This window comes from Typopeltis vanoorti, chromosome 12, assembly GCF_054136105.1.
Source record: "Typopeltis vanoorti isolate ZY-2024b chromosome 12, IOZ_Tvanoo_1.0, whole genome shotgun sequence".
Lineage (NCBI taxonomy): Eukaryota > Metazoa > Arthropoda > Arachnida > Uropygi > Thelyphonidae > Typopeltis > Typopeltis vanoorti.
In genome coordinates, this window is record NC_143560.1 from 89,253,391 (window position 1) to 89,278,455 (window position 25,065).

Genomic DNA, 25,065 nt, shown 5'->3' on the forward strand with positions numbered 1-25,065 from the left:
CTTGAACTCATGCAAACAGCAATGGATTTTGGTAACTGCATGGATTTAAGCAATTAATTTAGTGCTGGCAATTTTACAGGTTATAGATAGATGAAAAAGGGCAACATTAATATGAAAAATATTGCATTAGTGAAGTGTGAGACTGGAAACTTGCACATAAAATGTGTGCTTCATGCACACATGGGATGGCAAAAAATAGAAGGAACATTGCTGTAGACCAGGGGTTCCCCAACCTTTTTGTTTCCTAGAGCACATTCTAAAATAGCAGTAGGGTGATGGGCACCATCTATTTTTTTCAAGCAAATTTTTTGAATTCTTTTGTTAAATGAATACACACAAAGTTTACATTAGAATCAAATGTTTTATTACTTAAAAGTTTACAGTATAAAAATTTAAATATATATAGGTTAGTGTGATCTTTGGCATTGCATTTCATTGGCCAGTGCTTCATAATTAGGAGAATATGATGATATTCCAGTTCTTAAACAATCATCAAGATGCTCATTAGTGAGTCATGATCTATATTTCGATTTTAACAACTCACCATCTTGGAACGGTTTTTTCTTCTTTGCGAGCATGTGAGAAATTTTTACATAAGCAATTTTGGCATTTTTAGATGTTACCAGATGTCAAGTGAAAACCAACTGTTGGGCAGACAGGTTCGATTTTAGTTGATTTATTTTTTTCGTTCTTATTTCAGATTTAAGTGGATAATTCATATTAAAAGTGGCATGCATTGTCTGGAAGTGATGTTCAACATTATGTTTTTTCGGAATTGCAACGCTACTGTTGCACAACAAACAAACACAATTATCTTTAAAATTAACGAAACAATATGTTTCCTCCCAGTCAGTGTTTAAAATTATAGGTTCGTTGTCTTTTACTTGATTCACTCATTTTAGAATTATAAATCAAAATATTTCCAAACTTTAAGTACAAGACACCATTAAAATTATGCGCATTTCATTATCTGTTGCTAGTTATATGCGCATAATTTTAACGTGATCTATATTTCGAATTAAAATCGAAATATAGATCCCGACTTCGAATGCGCGTCTACTTTATATTGTATGCATTTAATACTCGTCATGTGTCATTAACACATGCGTCATATAGCATGCCATGAATTGTTGCGTGATGTGCACGTGATTATTTCAAACTATATGGCACATGGTTGAACAGCGGCGGGCACACAAATTGGTCAACGGGCGCCATGGTGCCCGCAGGCATAGGGTTGGGAACGCCTGCTGTAGACCATCTACTTAGCAGGGTGGTGGTCTCTCATCACACAATATTCATAGATTACCTAAATTCTTCTTCTCTTTAAGGATTAGGTCACTGGTTCATCTTGCAGCTGGTCTTCCTCTCTCTCTCTCTCTCTCTCTATCCCTCTCTTTGACCTATATTTATCCACCTCTTCTGGTAACCAATATCTTTCCATCCTAAATAGACTACCTAAATTAATAATGCTTATTGGGTACCTGAGGTGGCAAAGACTATGTTTGGCCTCCAGAGCAGAGATGATGATCTCCATCCCTCCCTCTCTTCTCCATGCAGTGTAAGTGATAACTTTCAAGGACATGCAGATATTCTTAGAGACTAGGACCTCCTTCATTGCAAGGATACATCAATTAAAACAAATGGTAACACTGGCCAGCTGCCAGATAGTATACAGGCCCAAGCGTGTCACGAGATTTTTCCATTCAGCTGGCACATAATCCTACTGCCACATACTCTGTCAGATCATGCCTGGAAAGGATGTCTGAATAGTGGTATGTGGGAGGGACTGTCAAGGCCATGGAATGGCAAGAAGAATAGTTATTCTCCATATGGGTATCATGATCAATAGTTTCTCTCCTCCCACTGCATGTCCCCACTCTTTCCTTTTATCGAATAGTAAACCAAAAACAAAACAGTGACATTCATCACCACTTACAGACATCCAAATCAGACTTCCTGCTCTTCACAGAAACCCAAATTTCAGCTATCAACTACAATTAACCTTCAAGACCTAAATTATACTCCATGATTCATTTCACCACAAGGATGGCACTTATGCCTTTGTGTGATTTGGCACTGTCTGCCAGAAAATGCCAAATTTAGAATTCCGTGCTTTTGACCTCCTCTGACCGGTTTCAACCTTTTTTGAACCTACTCACTGATGAAACCTCAAAAAAGGTTGAAACCAGTCTGGGTAGTGACCTCTCCTCATAATGTAATTACAGTATTACATCCCCTAGGGGCTGTGTTTTTACATTATGAGAAAATATCAAGGATAGTGAGGGAGCTTGCTCCACCTTTGATTCGAGTTGCCTTGGTGTTGCATTACCAAGTGGTTACTTACACTTGGATTTGCCGATAGTTTTTCGGTATGAAACTCATTGATCTTAGTCCAAGTTCTTAGAGTTTCGCTTACTGGCAGTTAAACATCAAAAGATTTATATCTCCTTCATTATTATTATTAAGGTTGCCAGAAAAATAGCCGTTTGGCTTTCGATCTATGTTATACTTGTGATAGCTTTTAGGATATTATATGGTATTTGTCTTTCTTTTAATATGTTAAATAATATGTTTCTTTTAACTTTGTCAAATGCTTTTTCAAAGTCAATAAATGCAATATGTGTTTCTAAATTATATTCTCTTCTTTTCTCTATTATTAATTTTAGGCAAAAGGCCAGGTCTATACATGATCGTCCTTTTCTAAATCCATTCTATACTTCTAGAATAAAGTTTTCAGAATATTTCATTAGTTTGTTATTTAAGATTCTACTATATATTTTGCAACAGGAATTTAGTATACTGATACCTCTATAGTTTTTAGGGTCATCTCTATTACCTTTCTTAAAGATAGGAATCACAATTGCTTTTTTCCATTCTATTGGGGGGATACCAGTTGAGTAAATTTTATTTAAAAATAATAAGAGTCTTTCTTTGAATCTTGTTCCTGCATATTTATATTCATGACTCAGCCATCCAGTACCAGTCAAATTTGTGTCATTAAATTCAGTATTATGGTACCAATTTGGTATAATTATTTCCAGAAACATAATCATCACTCGCTATAGCAAATATTGTTATAGTGAACTCACTGACTTCATGCAGAGCTAATATACTATAGGTTTTTCATCTTCTCTTGTGGGGTTACTCTAAAAATAAATAAAACTTGCCATTACAAACTGCCGAAAAAATTAAACGTTTTGGCCAAAACTCCATGTAATGCAATTATCAATGCTGTTTAAAGGAAATTCTAAACAACCACATTAGTAGTGAAAATTGACTGTACAGACTGTACAGAAATCAACTGTATACAAAATGATATAATTAATCCAGTACTACTACTTAATACATGAATTGATTATCAGCTGCAGTAATTACATCAATTTGGATGTCTACTTCAGGATATACCCTTTCACCAAAATATATCTTTTATTTAAAACACGCAGTAAACAGCCATTCATTTTAAAATTATCTACTTTAAGGAAGTCAGTGGTTAACCAACAACAGAAAATGACAGCATCTGATACTTCCAGAAGTAACTGGAAGGAAAACAAGTAATCCAAAAATAATCCAAATTATAAGCTTCGAATCACTAAATATTACAATCCTTCTGTAAGTTGGGGACTGTCTGTACAGTCCCCAACTTACAGAAGGATTATGTTCTGCTCTGCTAGCTTAATTTTAAATAAATTGGATTTAACTCCCTCACTGGTTAATCCCACTCTGTTGCTTATGTGTTAACAGTTCTTATATGCAGTAGTGCAATTAACATATTTTAAAAGATTTTGTTGTCTTGTTAGTTTCATTCACAGAATGTACACACAAATTAGATTTAAGTATGTAATTATTAAACAGAAGCTTCTGTCTTCATAAAACTCCCAATTAGTTGGGGTAAAAAGAATTGTCTATCACTCTTTGGACTCTTGTGACCATGAGGAATTAGAATCCATCCACCAATTGCTTTTATCCATCTTCATAACAATGTTAAGAAACATCTTTACTGGCATTATTCAGAAATTTTCATTATGAAAAAAACATTATGGAATTGTTATGTTACAGAAACATCACATTCAAGAGGTGCTGCGTCCACACATAACAAGAGCTTATGGTAAAGATATTTTTAGCACCTTCTGCTACACAAAAATCAATTTCAAAAACTTCTAAATATGCAGCAGGATTCTGTACCAGGTGTATTTATGTTGTTTAATTAAATTGTCTATGATGGGAAGATTGTTTTCTGATGTGAACCTGGATCTTGGGATGTTGATTGTTTAAGTGTATTAAAAATATGTTGAGAGCATCTAGGCCATTCAGCCAAATGGAGAACACAGCATCGACAAAGCATATCCAAACGGTGGGTCCATATGGGGGAAAGTTTAGAACTTTCTCTTCAAATGTTCCATGACGAAATTAGCCAGAGAGGATAGAACTCGTGGCTGTCTGCTTTGTTTATTTGTAGAATTTCCTTGCTAAATGAAATAGCCAAGAGCTTATGTAACTCAGTGGAAGTAGCATGTGCATCCATGCAAATAGGCTGCTCAAAGAATGGTGACCTAAATTCAATTCTAGTCGACAACTAGAGGAACTTTTTCTAAGCTTTTTTTTTCTTACCAGTTCCTCAGTTAGTCGATCTCTGGCACATGCAGGTGGGTTTTTTCTCCCAAAAAGTCTGGTTTTTCATTCCATAAATTCAAAAAATTGACCCTAGAACCTGCACTATTTCAGACAGCAAATGTGTTCTCCATTTGGCTGCATCACCTGGTTGCTCTCAACATATTTTTAACACACCTAAACAATCAATATATATCAAAATCCAGTTCATATTAGGAAAAGAAATTGACAACGTTCTCCCCTTCCTAGACACTAATCACATGCCAGTGTAATGGATCCTTGGTATTTTCTGTTTGCAGAAAACCTACACACACACACACACACATACTGATAGATACATTCATGTATTATTAACAGAGCTAAATTAATTAATTCAGATAACAGTGCCAATCTTTACAAAACATTCCTAGCCAATGGCTACAATTCCCACCATATTCAAAAAATATTAAAACTCCAAACCACAACACTCTCTTCTCTCTCTCTCTCTCTCTCTCTCTTTCTCTCTCTTTCTCCCCCTCTTCAGAACAGACTACACCAAAGCTGTCATTCTGTATATCTGCCACACATTTGAAAAACTAACTAAAATCATAAAAATATACAATCTTACACCATTTACATACCATATAAAAAATTGGCAACTCTTATCAGCTCCATCAAAGACTAGCCATAGTCCCTAGACCTGTCAGGTGTTTTCCAGGTCCCTTGCAGTTGTAAACTTTCCTACTGTAGCCCAACATCAGAATTTCTGAACATAAAGACTATATCCTGTTTCCACCACTACAGCCATTCAGAACTCACTGACCATTCTTTGGATGCCCACCATAGAATACACTGGTAGAAAGACACTAGTCCGCTGCAGCAAATATAAATATGAAAGATTTTTCCTCGAATCTGCTTCTACCTTAAGAATGAATGAATGCTGGCAATGATGTGGAGTGTCCTCCACATCATTGCCAGAATTCATTGTGTTGTCCTCACAATTTTGGCAGTGTGTCCTCTAAATTTTAGTTCCTTATCCACCATCACCCCCAAGATCTGTTAATTCCTCCACCTCAAACAATATCTCCATATTGTTGGAGGTGGAGGAATTAACAACTCTATTAACAACTTTTTTTTTAACCTAACCTCATGCTTTCTTCCATTCCCAAAAAAATGTATTAGTAATTTGTAGAGGCATTTAAACTGGAATGATGTGGAGGACACTCCACATCATTGCCAGAATTCATTGTGTTGTCCTCACAATTTTGGCAGTGTGTCCTCTAAATTTTAGATCCTTATCCACCATCACCCCAAGATCTGTTAATTCCTCCACCTCAAACAATATCTCCATCAAGCATAAATTTTACATCCCGTCTTTGTTTTCCAAATTTTAAAATCTTACATTTTGCTTCCCCACTCCCATACCCATTCACTCAGTCTGTTCGAGTCCTCTTGTAAAGCCACAACATCCACTCTAATCCTCATAGTTATTTCCAACTTTGCATCATCTGCCTGACTATACCATTCAAACCTTCTCTGATATCATTAACATACAGGTTAAACAACAATAGCCCTAAAACAGATCCCTGAGGCACACCACTAGTGACCTTCCTCCTCTGGGATATTGCTTCCTCATACACAACTTCCTGATACTCTATCAGAGAGCCATTCTCCAATCCACTGCACTTATCTAATATCCAGCCCCATCCTTTCTAGTTTAACTATCAACTTATCATATGGCAATGTATCAAAAAGCTTTTGTAAAATCTAAGTATACTACTGTGTATCCATCTCCCTCTTCCAATTCACCTGTTAACCTATTGTAATAAGGAAGCAAATTACTGAAACATGATGTTCCTTTAGCAAATCTCTGATGTCTATCAAAGAGAATGCCATTGTTGTCAACCCAATTCTTGATCTTCGATCTCCAAAATTGTAACCACAACACCTGACACCAGATTGGACTATAACTTGAAGCTTGAGTTTTGTCATCACCTCTCTTATGAAGTGGTACAATCATGCCTTCCTTCCACTCCTTTGGAACTTGATTCAATGTAAGACTTGTATTAAACAAGTATGCCAAAGCAGGAAAACCAAGAAAATTCATGGTAGCATATCATTAAGTCCCACAACCTTAAGTTTACTGAATTCCCAATATACTTCTTGTTCACTCACAGTCAGTATCTCTCCTCACCTTCCATCGCTCTTACATTCTGCATGGTGTTACATTCGCAAAGATAAAATACCTTTATGAACTGCTCATGTAATATCTCAACTATATCCTGTGCAGCAGTTATCCTTTTAATATTTTCTCCATTCATCCAATCAGTGTCATTCTTCCATAATCATTCTATCTTCTGCTAGCTATCAAAAGAATTCCCTACATTTTTTTTTTTTAAACTAACTGCTGCTCATACTGTACCTTTGCTACCCATACCAACCAACTCACCCTGCTTGCCATCTTTGTACTACTCATGGAACTGATTGTTACCACTCATTTGTTGTTGCCTCCATGTCATCTTTCTCTGTATCGTATGCTTAATCTCTGCATTCATCCATTCCAACTTATTTAACCTTCTAGCCATCAAATATCTTTAGATAATTTTTAATCATCAAGCAGCATTGATCTCTTTTCCATGCTACAGCTGCAGGCTGTCCCCTGAGCTTTTAATAATCACCAGCCTTGTAGTTACATATGTCCTTTCCTCCCAGAGGTCCTCACAAGGTTGGCAACCACACAGGTAATCATTTCATGGTCACTCTCACCAACTGGAGGGAGAGTTGACACTTCATTTATAATGACATCTTCTGATGAGATGATCCCATACAAGAATTGGTTCATTGTGTGCCCTCTATTATATACTGCCTGAGGTAGTTGATCCTCAAAAACTTCACTAATTCATTTTCTTTACTTCTCAGTCTATCCCGGTTATCATCTCAGTCTATATTGCCATAATTAAAATCCCATAATGATCACCCTTTCTCATTTGCTTGGCTAATTTGTTGATATATTTCATGATCGCTACCCTCTATAACACCAGGTCTATAGCAACATCTGACTAAATATTTCTTTCTATTCACCTCTATGTCACACTATATTGCGTCAAAACCACTGCCACTGTTTCCCTCTTGCATCTTAACTTGCATAAGCATAATTTCTTTTCTATCATCAACAGCATGCCACCTTTTTTACCATTTCTGTCTTCATGAAAAATATCATACCCTTCTATCTCTATTGCTATCAGGATGTCATCCTCATCCAATCACATCTCACTTATTCAAACAATTTCTGTGTGAACATACTCAATAAATGCAACAGTTTCATTCCCTTTATTTCTGATACTTTTAGCATTTGTTTACAAACATAACAGTTCATTTCTGAATCTATGACAAATCTCACTAATACCACTTATTAGGTGTGACTACTTTTCCATGTCTTCCTGGAGCCATTCCATTTCTCTCTCTCTCTCTCTAATTACCCATCTGAGTACCCTCTTCAAGCCCAGCTGTTTCCCTTACATCACAGGCCATTCTATTTTTTTCCTGTCTACTCATACTTTCACCTCCTCTTTGAGCTTTTTACCTTTCTCATGCAATGTTATCCTGTCCACCATGAGTCCCCCATTTCCTGTCTGTTATGCACACTGGTTCTCTCATTCTTTACACTCACGTTACACACTCCATTTCATCAGCACCATTTTAATCCTCCTTCCTTACTTTTCTGTTCTTCAACATTGCTTCTTACTTGCCCAGATCCATTCTCTGCACTCTTTACTCTCCCTTCTAGCAGTGGCCTCTCCAAATGACTTGCACCAAAACCATCAAATGCAATCCATCACTCTTATGCAATTCCATTTGTTATTCAAACTCATCTCACACAATCACAAACTGCATTTCTTTCTCTTCACACATTTTCTCTAACATAAATGGGCAACAAGCTGAATACCTTTCCTATCACACTATTATCTTTTATTCTTCGAAAATCAACCTCATGGTATCCACTCTTACATTTTCCTTGTTTCCTGTCAAGTCATTTGTTCTTATTACCACGATCAACTCTTTTGCTCACTTATTCCTCATATCAAATGCTTCAGTCTCTCATCAAAATAACACAGTACTGTTTCAGTATTATTGAATTTGACAAAGTTATACCCTCCCCACCAGAATTTCTCATGGACACCCGTGTTTAAGACATTTATGAAGGATTATAACTTGAGTTGTTGGAGCATTACAGCTTTGTCAAATACAATAGAGGATTAGAGTGTAGTAAAGGAATTGTGAATTGGATTTGAAACTAGTGAGTGACATTCATTTATGGAAGAAGAATGTTGGCGAAAATACAGAGCCCCAGGATTTTTCAGCAATGGTGATATATCTGAATAAAAGAAATCAAAGAAGCCATCAATCATGACACATAGAGAAGGACCAGAAAGGAAATTAACAGTCCTGTTACAAACAATAGCAGTAGGTCATGAGATAGTCATGCAGTAAGTAGTCCTTTTTGCTGAACTCAATCAAATGCCTTGAAAAAGTCAAGAACAACTACTTAAGTTTCTCCAAACCACAGATGTTTATAACCTCCTGCACATGAAAAGATACTTGTAATACTTGTATTTCCCAATATTAATTGTCTTGTGAGACACAAACTGAAATTTGTATTTAAATTATAAGTTGTTCATTAAATGTATTTATTCTGGATATGTGTTTTTTGTTATATTCCATTGGCATTTCCACAATTATTTTTCCATAAAGAAAAAGTTAAAGTTTAAAAATAAGTTTTTTTTTTGTTTGTTCTCAAGACATCTTATTATTCACTTTAACAAATGACATCTATTTTACTTTAAAATACTTTTTTTAGGGGGGAGAGCAAAGTGATGTCTTTGAATATTTGATTGCTTATTATTAATTGCTTATAGTCCTCACTTAATTCTTGTTATCATGAATATTTACATTATAATTTAGTTATTGCAGAAATAGTAATTGTTAGTACATAAATACATATGATTGTCTTATTATTAATTTGCTTTAGTTATCAAAATATTTATAAGTGCACTTAAAAAGAATAAAATTCTCAGCTGAATGTTTCCCACTCTTCCTATTTCCTTAGGATCTAAGAAGAGAGATTAAAGAACGAGAAAGAGATCTTTTGACAATTGATGCATTCCGAGAAAAAAAGAAGCATGAAACAATTCTTTCACTTCTAAACAGAGCTGTCACGACAGAAGCTTTTATTCATGTTACATTAGGTTCAGCCAGTTTTTTTGAATATCAGTTAGTGAATCCATTCACAGAAGACTGCAACATTTCAGTATATTGGCAGTGTTCAGAGCTTGGGTAATTATTGAATACATTTAATCACCATTTGTTAGCTTTAAAAACAGTTGGAATGATTCTTGTTGAAGGACTGTTATAAAAGCATATGAAATCAGTATTTTAAACAGTGTACACTAATGAGTTAGTACATTTTTTTCAGGTTTTCTTTAGTGCAGAAGTTCTGAAATGGATATAATGGTTTTTGGAAAATTAATTTGCAGACTTTCCCTAGATGTTTAGAGTTGCATATTCATCATCACTTTCTCCAATTTAGTGTTATCTTATATATCCATTTCAGTTATACATAATTTTCTATACTAAATTCCTAAGATTTCAGTTTGCACTAGTTCATGTTATGTCACAACCATCATTACTAGAATGAAGTGACAGTGTTGTATTCAGATTTTCAGAGGAGCCATATCATCTTAACAATACTGAAAAATCTACTTAAAACTACTTAACAATACTCAAAAATCCAGTTCCTTTTACATGTTAGGCTCACAGGTCTGATATAGTCAAGTAACTTAGCTTCAGAGATACCTAACTGGTCTTACAGGGCAGTTAATCATATGTGTATAGTGTGCTCTGTGTTATTTGCATCTTATGGCAAATAAACCCAAGTTTTGGAGAGGAAAAAACCCTGCCAATTTTACATATCCCAGATCTTTCCAGCCTAGAGGCATAACATATATCAGATAAACTATGGAGGCTGTCTACTTATAAATACTATAAAATATTTATAGAAAAATATTTGTTGAGTTTGAAGACTATTCATTTATTAAACTGCAAACACTAATGAAATTAGATGGAAATCTTTAAATATATGGATTTTCAGCTCATTCTATTACACTCTTGATCCCACATGCAATATCCATATGTTTTGACTTTTTTCATAACCCACACTTTCATATTTTATATGAAATGCAAAACTTATTTTACATAGTTTGGTGGATAGAAGGAAAAGAGGTGATATGATAGTAGCATCTAGATTAGCGAGGGGGTTTTATCAGATTACCCAGAGAAAATTTTAAAAAGAATAGAAGGCAAGAGCGGAAGAACCAGAAAGTGATCCATGGAAGTTGTGTGGTGAAGAGTAGATTTTTTACATGGAGAATTGTGGATGAATGGAACACTTTACCAGAATATGTTGCTAATGCAGGGAGTGTTAAGTATTTTAAGATTCAGTCTGATAAATATGTTGTCAGTGGAATGAACCTCCCATGATGAGTCTGCTGACTCCATGAAGATTGTGATGATGATGATAATATTGCACAACCCCCTTCCCAACCTGAATATATAGCTGCCAGATAAACATTTCAGGCTATCACTGTCTACACACCCATAGTTAAGTTTCAGCAGTGTTACAGTCTTTGTCCTTATAGCAGAATTTGAATATTTGAATTTTCATTTGAATATTTTATTACATTTTACCTTTACAATTTTATAAAAACAAAAACATGAAAGTGATGATACTAGTGATAGGATAATATGGAAAGTTTTCTAAAATCAGGGATGAAGAACAGTCACAAAAAATAATTAAAATTAAAAATTCATTTCTTCTGTCTAGTAAATATTATTATTATGGGTAACTCCAAGGAGTCCTTAGACCTCATCGAGGGAGGCCCTAAACATCATGTCAAGAAGTATCCAACATTTACTCAGTATCTGTCATACATTGCTTTGAACTCATTCACAGTCATGGCACCCACAACAAACTCTGGCAACCTATTCCACTCATTCACTACTCTCCAAGCAAAAAAAAAATAGTTCTAACACCCTTGCTAACTACACCCTTACTCAGTTCCATGGACGTCCCTCTAGTTCTCCCACCACCAGACTTATTCTGAAAAATTTCCTCTGAATTAATCTTGTAAAAAGTCTTCAGTAATTTGTATGTCTCAAGCATATCACCCATTTTCCGCCTATCAATCAGTTTCTATAACCCACAAATCTTCAACCTGTTCTCGTAAGGTTCATTCTATACACCAGTTATCATCTTAGTCACTCTCTCTGGATCCTCTCCACCTCCTCCTCATCACCAAGAAGCCCTGGCATCCTGATCTGCATGCAGTAGTCAAGATTGGGTCTTATCAAGGCTCAATAAAGAGGAACAATAACCTTCTTGTCTTTGCTCATCAAAGTCATCTTCAGTAACCAAGTAATCTGATGAGCTGCTTTAGCCACTTTTGCTATGTGCCCTCTCAACTTTAACTCCCTATCCCAGTGTTTCCTCAAACTTTTTTCGACTACGGAACACCTTGTCATTTTGTAATGTATAAATTAATAATTAATTGGTAATTTAGCTGATTTTTTATTATTAATCAATAATTGATAATTAATTAATAGTTAATTAAACATCAATTAAACCATCATTAAATTAATTTGTGCTGACAAATTGATTTTAAAATGTCAAATTCCAGAACTTCTTGCAGAACACCTATTCACCTTCTGCAGAAAATACCAGTGTTCCGGGGAACACCGGTTAAGAACCACCGCCCTATCCACTAACACTCCCACATCTCTGGCTTTGTCAATTTCCGGGGGTACAGTTCCACCAATGTGATATGCAGCTGGTAATCTTTTCACTCCAAAATGCATAACCTTACACTTTGCAACATTAAACTGACATCCATTCTCCTTTACCCAGTCTGCCAATCTATCCAGTCATCCTGCAAAATTTTGACATCTTCTGTATTAACTATTGCTCTACCCAACTTTGCATCATCCTCAAACAGCTGAGCAGTTCTCCTCAGATCCTTTCCTTTATCATTAATGAATAAATTAAACAGTAGCAGTCCAAGAACAAAACCCTGTGGCATGCCACTAGTCATAAGCCTTCTTTTGGACTCTATTGCTGAATAAACTACTCTCTGATATCTCTCCATCAATCACTCTCCTATCCATCTCACCAACCCTATATCCATCTCCATGTGCTGTAGTTTACTCATTAGAATTCCATGTGGTATCCTGTTAAAGTCCTTTGCAAGGTCCACCAGTATCACTGTGAATCCAAATTTATTAGCAGTATCACTGTAAACCCAATATTAATTCAAGTAAGCTCAGAGAAATGCAGTTTGAGGTAAGAAAGTATAAAAATAACTTTTATTGTCAATATTAAATGTTGTTTTATTTGTACTATTAATGTAAATAATCATGTATAGCTTGTATTAATCTCAGGAAAAGTATATTATATTAAATAGGAATTTTATAATTTTTTTTTCTTCAGCTGTCTGAGAACAGAAGTCCCCCATATAACATGTAATCTGTTGTCTAGCTTTCACACATTTTGTCAAGAATGCATTATGTGTGAAAGTATGGGACCGCTTGTATATGCACACACTGATATGTACAGCAGTGATCCTTCCCAAATAGAAATTGGTTACTATAAATTTGAAAATATGTATAGTTTTGCATACTAGGAAGTCAGAGATTTATGATAAATGCAAAGAGATGTTTCCAAGGAACTTAGAAAACAGTTAGTCACATTTGATCTCAAGGAAAACAGAAATGATTAATAATTTAATACTTTTAAGACCAGTATTAGCATATTATTATCACCATGGTGCCAACAGCTCATCATGGGATTCCCATGCTAATCATCGTTCACACAATATTTATCACACTTATCCTTAAACTCATTCACTGATGAAATACTCGCAGCTGTTTCTGGCAACCCATTCGCCATCCAAGTAAAAAATCTAGTCCTCATTCCTTTACTAACTAACTTCAATCCTATACCACTTCCAGGGGTGACTCCCCTTAGTCATGTATCAAAAAAAGTCTTCTGTGTCAATTATACGAGGGTGGTCTGAAAACGTTCTCGGTCTCGACCATAGATGGCAACACTAATGGCAAAATTTTTTTTTTTTAAAGTTGGTACATCCATGTGGTGAAATTGCAAGTCATTCTATCAAGTAGTTTGTTTTATACATGAAGTAAAAGTGTTGTCTGTATCCCTTGAAATGGATAAAATTTAGTATCATGCTGTTATAAAATTCTTTGTAAAAGAAGGTTTAATATCAAATGAAATTCATTCGAAGTTCATCAAAGTTTATGGGCACACTTCTCCTTCGTTTTCAACAGTTAATTAAGAAATGGGCTGCCGAGTTTAAACATAGCCATACCAGCCTTGAAGATGATCCATGTGAAGGACGTACAGAAAGTGTAACAACACCAGAAATCATTGATCAAGTGCACGATATCGTATTGGATGACTGGCGAGTCAAAGTGCGTGAAATTGCTGAGACTATAGGCATTTCAAAAGAACATGTAGGATATTTTTTGCATGAAGAATTGCAAATGAAAAAGCTTTGCGCAAGATGGGTGCTGTGCTTGCTCACAGCAGATCAAAAACGCACTTGCATGAAAATCTCTGAACAGGGCTTGGAGTGTTTTAACAAGAATTAAACTGATTTTGTGCATTGATTTATTACTATGGATGAGACTTGGATTCACCATTACATACCTGAATCCAAACAGCAGTCAAAACAGTGGACAGAAGCTAGTTGTTCGGTGCCAAAGAAGAAAAAGTCAGTTCCATCAGCAGGAAAGGTGTTTTGGGATGCTAAAGGCATTTTGTTTATTAATTATCTTGAAAAGCGTAAAACAATAATTGGAGGATATTATTCCGATCTTTTAACCAGACTAGACGAAAAAATTCATGAGAAAAGACCCGGTTTGCAGAAGAAAAAAAATCATCTTTCATCAATACAATTCACCTGCCCACAAAGGTGTTTTGCCAAATGGGAAAATTAAGGGATCTGCACTATGAATTGTTGGAACATTGACCCTATTTCCCAGATTTGGCTCCCTCTGACTTCTATCTCTTCCCAAAATTAAAACTCTTCCTCACTGGTCAGCATTTTTCTTCGAATCAAGAGGTGATTGCAGCTGTAGACGGGTATTTTGCAGATCTTACTGAGAAACGCCACAGGGACACGATAATGGCACTGGAGCATCGCTGGAATAAATGTATTAGTCTTAATGGAGATTATGTTGAAAAATAAAAATAATTTTGAAATTATAAATTTGTTTTTTCATTGTTAGGCCGAGAACATTTCAGACCACCCTTGTATAATGCCCCTTTAATTACTTATATGTTTTTGCCATCTCTTTTCTGCCTATTAGCTAACTTTTGTAACTCATAAACTTTCAGTCTGTCCTCATAGGGAGCATTCCTTAGACCTCTCAGTCACTCATCTGTAGATCCTCTCCATCACCTCATTTCATAGGGATCCTGGCAACCAGATTCTGTAGACAGTAATCCAGATGTGGCCTTATTAAAGCCTTATAAAGAGGAACAATGACTTCTCTATCCCTGTTTCTCAGTGTGTTCTTGAATATTCAAGTTGTTCGATGAGCTATTTTGGCTGCTTTCGCAGTATACTCTCTAAACTCCATTTCTATTTGCATACACTCCCCCTTTCTCCCAAATCCCTGAACTCACAATTTCCTGTATTCTGGCTCCATGAATGTAGTTTGCAGGTTGTGATCTCTTCTTTCTAAAATGCATAACTGTACATTGCCACATTAAGCTGGCAGCTGCCAGTCTGTTTGTCATCTTGAAGGATTTCTGCATCATCTTCATTACCTATTGTACTTCCTAACTTTGCATTATTGGCAAACAACTAAATATTTCCACTTAAATCATTTCCTGTATTGTTGATTCACAAATCAGATAGCAGCGGTTCAAGTACAGAGGCTTGCAGTAAATAACTTGTTACTTACCTTCTCCGGATTCAGTTCCCCCCCCCCATATATTAACCTTGGAAGTTAGTCTGTCAGCCACTCTCTTATCTATATCATCAGCTTCATATCCAATCCCATTTGTTCCAATTTATGTTTTAGCATTCCTTGTGGTATCTATCAAATGCTTTTACACAGTACAGCAGTATCGTTGTATAGCCATTTCATTTATCTAACTCAGTTGTCACTATTATAAAAAGTGAGCAGATTACTAAGGCAAAACCTATCCTTTACAAAACCCATGCCGCTCCCTATAGAGTGCAATATTCCTGGCCACCCATTCCTGAATTTTGGCTTTCACTCCTTACCAATCAGTATCCCAGGAGTGGTAGTTAAGATACTGGAGAAGTAAAAGGCAAAATTCAGGAATTAGGAATTTCAAGATTTAAGGGAAACATACATGGTACAAGACTGTTCCAGAGGGCAGAAGTAGAAGCGATGAAGAAGAAGAGAAATTTGTTCTCTTTTGTGGGTTCAGAGTTGAACTGTGAAAGGATGCTGGGTGCTGTTTAGTTGCTGCACACATTTGGACAGATTTGCAAAGTGGGTTGGGGAATTATTGATGCTAATTTGGATGAAGAGTGGCCATAGAAGTATTTATAAGAGATGCGAGCTGCTGAGACTGAATCCCTGTGTGAACATGAGTAGAGTGTATTAGTGAGAGAAAGGAGGGGGGGGGGATCATCAAATAATCTAATTGCACTTTTCTATATAAATTTTCATAGAGATCTTTTCATTGAGTTTATTTCTTTTTTTTTTTTTTCATTCCGCTATTTTCATAGAGCTCTTAGGGGCACCACCCCAGATATGAGAGCAGTATTCAATGGTTACACAGATTTTGTGATTTGTATAGAGTTAAGAGCTGTTCAGTGTGATGTAATGCTTCAAGTGAAAGAGAGAGTCTAATATTTTGAATGCAGCAGTGGTGGTAGTGGTGATATGTTTGTGCCAATAGAAATTAGAGTTATTCTGAGAAGATAAATCTCATCTTGAATAGAGATTTGGGTATTATCAAACACAAGATTGGAAAAACAAAGGTTCTTTTTTTGTATAATAATGGAAATAATGAAGAGCTGTTTTGCTGGCATTGAAGTTAATAATGTTATCCAAGTCCCCATTGATGATTTTAAGTTAGTAGAAGTTAGATTTCTGGAGGTTGTAGTGATTTGCACTTTGCAGCATTGTCAAACAAAAAGGAGTGTAATGTACTGTCATCAGCAAAACTGTGTACTGGATCAGCAGTCAGCTAGAGTAGATCCTTTATGTATAGAAGGAAGAGAGTTGGTGAGAGAGAACAGAGCCTTGTGGGACCCCAGCATTAGTTGTATAGACAGATGATAAGGAGCCATCCACTATCGCTCAAAGTGATTATCCAGCCAGCAAGCTGTCTATTCCATTGCAGAAGTGGGGGGGGGGGCAGACCGAATGATGGGAGTTTTCCTAGGTCTTGTGCTAAACTTGGTCAAAAGCCTTGGGAATATCAAGAACCACCACTTGAGATTCTCAGAGTCTTTCCAAGGTATTTGTTGGGAGATGGGTGATGTAGGTTAGTAGATCCCCTATTGATCGACAGTGACAGAATCCATACCGTTAGTCATTTATTAGATGAGAATCTTCAAGATAATGTAGAAATTAGCCATTGATGGTTCTTTCCATTACTTGAGAAAGAATTAAGGTGAGAGAAATTAGATGGTAATTTGAAAGTAAGGATTTGTCACCCTTCTTATGAATCGGTGGTATATGGGCTAGTTTCTAGACTGCAGGATAGATATTTCTTATTCAGTGGAATAAGAAAGTGTAAACAAGCAGCATAATGTAGGAGTCAGCTCCAGGACAGACCTTTAGAACAATGGGAGGGATGCCATCAGTGCCAGAAGATTTCTCTGATGTGATATCCAGTTTGAGCAAAATTTTTCTGATCTCTTTCTGCGAAATATCAATAGCAGCATTGAATGTTGGGTGGTTAGGGACCATTTACCATGATCAACTATGCAAGAGTTGGAGAAGAAGTTGGAAGCCAGGAGGTTGGCTTTTTCTGTGGGTGATGATGCAATAGTTCTTTCTGGGTGTAATGGTGGTGGGAATAGTGTTGGGCACAAGTTATAGCCAATAGTTTTGGCTAGATCCCAGAAGGCATTGCTGCTATTTGTGCAGGATGCAAATTTCCTGCTTTTAACGCTCAAAATCAATTTTTGATGTGCTGATAATTTTCTTGTAGCTCTTCCGGGCTTTGGTATAGGCTGTATATAGGAAGATGTAATTTTGGATGAACGCCAGTTGTGGTAGACCTGACTCTTCAACTTTGATTTCAACTTTGGAAAAAGATAAAAGTCGCACGGAGCTAAGTTTGGCGAGTAAGGTGGATGGTCCAGCACTAATATACTGGGATCTTCTTGATCTTCTTATCAGCTAGATACTGCTTTACAGACAGTGTACTATGGGCTGGAGTGTTGTCCTGATGCAGAATCCAAGTGTTGTTCTTCCACAGATTGGGTCTCTTCTTCCTCACTCGCTCTCTCAGCTTGGCCAGAACCTCAAGGTAATAATGTTGGTTAACTGTCTGACCCTCTAGTACCCATTCAACCATTGCCATGGCATTGATATTAAAAAATAAAAAATAAAAAAAAATAAAAAAATATCAGCCTTGCCTTCAGTTTTTGACTTGCTTATTCTTGCTTTTTTCATTCTCGGTGGTGTGGGAGTTTTCCAGTGCATTGAGTGTCTCTTTGTTTCTGTTTCTAGACCTAGCTCCATGTGACTTTTACCTTTTTCCAAAGTTAAAATCTGCATTGAAGGGCACCCATTTTCCGTCGGTGGATGAGGTAAAGGAAAAAATGGCAGCACTACTGAAGCAGATAACACCTGATGACTTGCAGCACTGCTTCCAACAGTGGAAAATTTGTATGCAACGGTGTATAGATAGAGGAGGGGAGTATGTTGAAGGGAATAACAATTAAGTTGACAATTGTAATATTCAATCACATTTTTTCAACCAGTCTCGTTATTTAATAGCCACACCTCATACTTCAACACAGTCTGTTCCAATAGTTTCAGAAACATCTAAAATCAGCAAGCAGGCTGTAATTATGAACAGAAATTTAGGATACATGGTTCACAATGCCATGTGGAGAGCAGTTGATCATAAAGCATCCACACGTTGAATATCCCACCAGTACCCATAATTATGAATTAGTAAAATGACTGATCCCTGTGAAAAATCTACTAAAAGCTGAAATGTTGAACAAAAGCATTGTTAATTATGTAAGAATCTAGCTCTGTTTTATTTATCTTGTGAAATTAAATCAATAATTTACTGCAGAGATATCCTAGAAGCATATTTGAGATGTATAATGTATTGTGTGTGTGTGTGTGTGTGTGTGTGTGTGTGTGTGTGTGTGTGTGTGTGTGTGTGTGTGTGTGCACGCGCGCTGTAATAACAATATATACTGCAGTGCATGCACATACACACAATTCTGCTTAAATACTACTTTTGAATGATATAAATGAATATGCTTTTGCTTTTTTAGACAGTTTTGTTTTTATCAGAAATATAAATATGTGATCTGTGGATATATATTTATTCAAATAGTGTGATCAGTGACACTAAAGAATGGCAGTTTTATCATCTTCTTGGACATCTTACTGGACCAGTGGAGGAAAGCTTTATGATTCTTCCTGATCAACATGGAGCAATGCCCACAGTATTTCTAAGATCCCAAGAAAAAGTCAAACTACCATTCAAATATCAGAAGTACATAGAAAATATCTCTTCTACCAAATGGGAAGTATGTATAAAATTCATAGTTATATCTTGTAAAATTATATCAAAATATAAATCATATAGCATTTTCAGGAGTTATTTTAAAAGCAAATTTTGAAATAGGAGTGGGAGGCAGCTATCAAATTTATAAATGGGTTTGCAGAGTGGTTTGCCTAGTGATCTTGTCAGTAGGCAAATAACAGTGCTCAAGATGAATTCTTCTGTTCACTGTTTCAGCTTTCACCATATGGTCAATCAAATTCACAATAAGCAGGTTTTTTGTAATGAAATTATGTTACACATACAAGCCACTGAATTAGAAACTTCACAGAAATCAGCGGTTTCCATATAAGCATGCACCTCTGATACGGATCCTCTTCAATTCCTTGCGCATAGTTCAGTGAGATATTTGTCAGGAACAGCTCTTTAAATGTTTTGGTCAATTGCTACACATAGGAAGCTCCATACAAACCTTCTCAGACAATGAGAATCTCATTCCTGACAGACTTAGGACCACAGTTACACCTCTTAGACAAGCAGTGTGGGTTGTTTTTCCACTGATTAAACCTGGGATATCTCACCTTTTGAGAAACCAGTCAGCTCTACTGTTTTCAAAATAATGGCTCCAGCCATAATAAACCCTTTATTGAACTCGGAAAAGTCCTCTGTTTTTCCCATTGTGATCTTTGTGTATCGACAATTACTAACTAGCATCTTTCTTAAATAGTTGCCTAGAACATGTGGCAATGCACATGACCAAATATTTTGCTTATATGCTGTGTAAGTGATGTTTATGTACATCTGCATAAAGTTTTCTAATTCAGTGGTCAGTATGTGTATAATATAATATGATCAAACTGGTATATTTATTCCATAAAATGTTATTTTAAAAATGAATTTAGACAAACATTTTAAAAAAGAATTTAAAATGTTTTATGTGAAAGTGTCAACACTTGTATCTAGTTTATGTCTTTTATTCTTTCTTTTTTGTTTTAAGTTTCTAATTTTAATGTCCACTACGGACGTATACTTGGACATCTAACATTGATAGGTCAAGGCACCAGATTGATTACATTCTGGCTCTCCAGCATGTAATCATGTGGAAGACGAGCATCTCTGATGTGCATACTTGTCCTGGAGCAGATTGTGGTACAGACCATCAGCTAGTAAGAGCCAAAGTAAGACTAAGACTGAAAACTTCCAGGTCAGGCACATCCTACTAGATTGGATGTTAGAGTAATTCCTAGTGAATTCACAGAAGAAACATCAACTCAGTTGGATGATTTTTTGGAGACCAATGAAGAGAACTCACCAGAAATGCTTTGGGAAGGAGTCAAGGTGATAATATAGGATACAGCGAAGAAGTATCTCGGCCCAATAAGAAGACCAAGAGATCCATGGATATCAGATTCAACATGGGAACTAATCAAAAGAAGGTTGGAAAAACAAAGAGACACAGGGACTGAAGAATACAAGAGATTACATAGAGAAGTCAGAAGAGCCATCAAGCAGAACAAGGAAAAGTTCTCTACTAATAAATGTTCCAGATGAGGAGGCACAATTATGAAAGGATGTTTTATTTAGTTCATGACTTAAAGCACAAGTTTAAGCCTAAATTGAATGTCATCAAAGACAGGAATGGAGCATTACTAACAGAAGAGTTGGAAATCAAAAACAAATGGAAAGAATACTGTGAGGAACTGTACAGCAGAGTGGATAAAGAAAATGTGGTGCCCTCTCACCAGGATAATTTTGATTTGGAACCTCCTCCACTTAGGCATGAAGTCGAAAGAGCAGTTAAGCAGCTTAACAGCAATAAGGCCCCAGGCATAGATGAAATCCTAGCAGAGTTAATTAAGGCCATAGGAGATGGAGGGATAAGAATGTTTCGTAGATTGATTACAAGGATATGGGAGACAAGATCATGGCCTAGAGACTGGAAGAAGTCTGTTTTCATATCACTATATAAGAAAGGTGATATGAAGGTGTGCAAGAACTATAGAACTATTAGTTTAATATCTCATGCAAGCAAAATTTTATTGAAGATCATGCTAAATAGGATTGGGGCCAAAGTTGAGACAGAGATGCCTGAGGAACAAGCAGGTTTTAGGAAAGGTAAGGGTACCAGAGATCAGATCCTTTGCCTTAGACAGATTATAGAAAAATATAAAGAATTCAGACTCCCTTTGATAATGTTTCTTAGACTACTCTAAAGCTTTTGACTGTGTTGAGCATGTGAAACTGTGGAAAGTAATGAAAAGAATGGGTTTTCCTCAACACACTATCAGGTTGATAGCCAACTTGTACAAGGAACAAGAAGCTGTGGTAAGAACAGGTGTTGGATTGCTGACTGGCTTTAAGTTGGAAAAGGAGTTAGGCAAGGATGTTTACTTTCTCCTCACTTGTTTAGTATATATGTGGAAGACATCATGCAGGAAGCATTGGATGAGCTCAGGACAGGAATTAGGATAGGAGGTAGATTGATCAGTAATCTGAGGTATGCTGATGATACAGTACTCCTTTGTAATGACATGGAAGAACTAGGACTAATTCTTGACAAAGTTAACAAGATCAGTAATAATAGAGGACCAACTCAATCCTAGCAAGACAAAGATTATGGTTCACAAAGGAAATACAAACAGGGAAGTTCTTGAGAAACAAGTGTACCTTAATGGAGAAAAAATTGAGAAAGTCAGCAAGTTGGAGAACCTGGGATCCATTGTTAATGTAAAGAATTGCTGTTCAGAAGACATTAGGAATGGCTAAAACAACAGTCAGAGACCTGTCTAAAATCTGTAAGGATGGATCTATCTCCATGGGAACAAAGTGGAGGATTTTCGATGTAGTTGTTTTTCCAACAGCAACTTATGGATGTGAGACTTGGAACCTGAAGAAGTCAGATAAGAAATGGATATCTGCTTTTGAGATGTGGTGTTACAGAAGGCTGTTGAGGATATCATATACTGAAAGGCATACAAATGAATGGGTGTTAGAAAAGATCAGTAGAACTTTAAGGCTCCTTAAGGATATTGACGGAAGAAAGTTAAAATATTTTGGACACATTGAAAAGATGGATGGGGGGACTTCTCAGAACAGTAATAGAAGGTAAAGTTTCTGGAAAAAGAGGAAGTGGTAGACCATCAATGAGATGGATGGATTGTGTGTGTGTGTGCGTGTGTGTGTGTGTGTGTGTGTGGAGTGACTGATCTTCAGAGAGTTCAGGCCACCAGAAAAGCTAACGACAGGACTACATGGCGAGGCCTGGTGTGGCACATATCACTGAGCATCAGAGTGACCATACGGCATCTGTAGATGCCCAGTGAAATATAGATAGAATTTTAAAGTGTTGTTTTATGTGAAAGTGTCATGGATTAATATCAACACACTTATTTATATTGGTGATCTACTAGTGTCATATTCTTTCCAAATGGAGTCATGACTTGTCTTCTGCTAGATCTTCTCGAGAGTAACACTTTGTACACCATAAGCTTATTGAGTAGTCAGTGTTGTTGAGCTTATTGAATAATAATTATTTCCAGTGTGCAAGTAGTTTGCTGCTGCTGTTGCCTGTTTGAGGATTCTAATTGCAAATACCATCATCACTAAGGAATAACAGTGTAAATTTACCCTTCCCAAGATGGGGGAGGGGGTGATAGCGTATGCCTTATTCTAATGACTGTTAGCAGTGATCAATCATTTAATGGCTTCACCAAGACAAAAATGAATCAATTAATCTTTCCACAAGCATATTCCTTAAACCACACTGCTTCTCTTGTGGCTTAAAAGTAAGTAAAATTTCCCATCTCAGTTTATCAGCCTGATGAAGGATAGCTCAGTAGACTCTATCTAAAGTTCCTCCATCTAAAGATGTTACTCTCTGTGACAGATGGAAGACAATAAAAAAGATCTGGTGGCAGGTAACCAAGATTATATCTGGTCTATGAAATTGTGCATATGACAATAGATTGAGGGAATATGGTCTTCATAGCCAACAAAATGGATGAGAAATTATGATAGAGGCTAGTTGTTGAGGTGATATTGCACTTGTATAGATACAAGTGACATTTTGCAGCTTATACAAGTGGAGAAAGAACTACTAGTCCACAGGTTCTTTTCATGTGGTGAGAATGTGAAATGGACTACCAATGGATGTTGTGAATCATATCTCTTGTTTGAATGCATTCAGTTAATGTTTCAAGGAGAGATATGACAGATAGTTATTATGTTAGCTCCTCCTCAGAGGATCTAACATAACAATCATAATAATAATTCTTATACCTCAAAATGTACCCTATTTATCAAAAAAACAAATAAAGAAATAATGAATGAATTAAACTACCAGTTATAAAGGAAAAGAAAGATGAACTTAATTGGATAGAACATATTAAAAGAATCTAAAAAGAATGGCTGAAGTAGACACTTTATCTGCTCAGTATATACAGTCTTGCCATAAATACTGTTACAACTTCCACACACCCCCTGCACTGTCCACAGAATTGTGTGAGCCCAGTTCCATTAGTGGCTCTGTGTGCAACCAACATTTATGTGTTTATTAGTAGTTGTCTAGTTGTATAGGTTAACATACAGAGAGAAGATTATGAGAACCATGTAGCTATAATGGCACATCACAAGGTTGGAAATCAACCACCTGTTATTTTCAACATGCTAAAAATACTCGGGATTAGTAGTATGTTTATGTATTAGACTATTAACCATTATAATGTTCTCACCATTAAAATCTAAAGATGGCATTTCTTCATATGTTCACTCTGATATACCACATCAGATAGTTTCCAACTTGGAATCTCCTCTCTTTCTGAATTCCTTTGATAAAAAATCCAGTCCTATTCTATCAGGTTCCTTTGTTGTTCCTGTTGTTACCTTAATGCCACCAGCAATTTTGAACTATTCAGTTTCCTCTCTTTAAATATTGATTTTTTTCTCCAGTTCAACTTCTTTAACAGTGAGGTTATTTTCCTTGGAGATTTTAATGTTCATAGCTCCAACTAGCTTGTCTTTTTCATATGTTCTCTTCCTATTTCTGAACAGCTGAATGCATAGCAACAGCCCTTAGCATTATTTTCACTTTGTGCATGCTCAGAAATGGTGCATTCACTTACACTTTGTTTGAAATGGTGAAGTTCTTTTCATAGTGCAGGAAAGTTATTTAGTTATAATTTCAAAATAAGAGTAGCAAAAAATTATAAAACTTCTTCATTTCACATATTTTATGCACTGAGGTAAGTTCATTTAATCACTTCCAAAATATAAATTTCAGTAAAAACTTCTCCTTCTCTTTATTTCACTGACAACACAACGAATTATATTGATATAAAGATCACTGGTGTTTCAGCACTTGATTAGTTATTCTTAACATTTCAAAATGTCTTGCTCATGACATACAAAAGAAATCTTTAACTTATTTTTTTAATTATTAAGTTTTACACATGAAAGGTTACAGGACATATAACATAAGAGTGCCATGTGTGGTTAAGTGTTTATGGATAAAGAAGTAATCCACTGATATGTTTCTTAAAAATTTGTAAGTTGTACTCATTTTGAAAAACAGTAGGTGTGTGTGGGGGGGGGTTGTTTCAAAGAATACAGGTGGATTTAATGAAGGAGAATGATTAGAAGTTTGTTTGGAGTTAGACAGTGTT

The 25,065-nt window shown here is 36.0% G+C and overlaps 1 protein-coding gene across 1 annotated transcript in view; it reads left to right on the forward strand.

The window, feature by feature from the left end:
- LOC150100981 (nephrocystin-4-like) overlaps positions 1–25,065 on the forward strand; it is a 191,322-nt gene that overhangs the window by 82,713 nt on the left and 83,544 nt on the right. The window contains exons 9-10 of the mRNA XM_090401955.1: positions 9,695–9,921; positions 19,235–19,430. Of these exons, the coding sequence (XP_090258081.1) occupies positions 9,695–9,921; positions 19,235–19,430 (423 nt within the window). The remainder of the gene's footprint in view (positions 1–9,694; positions 9,922–19,234; positions 19,431–25,065) is intronic.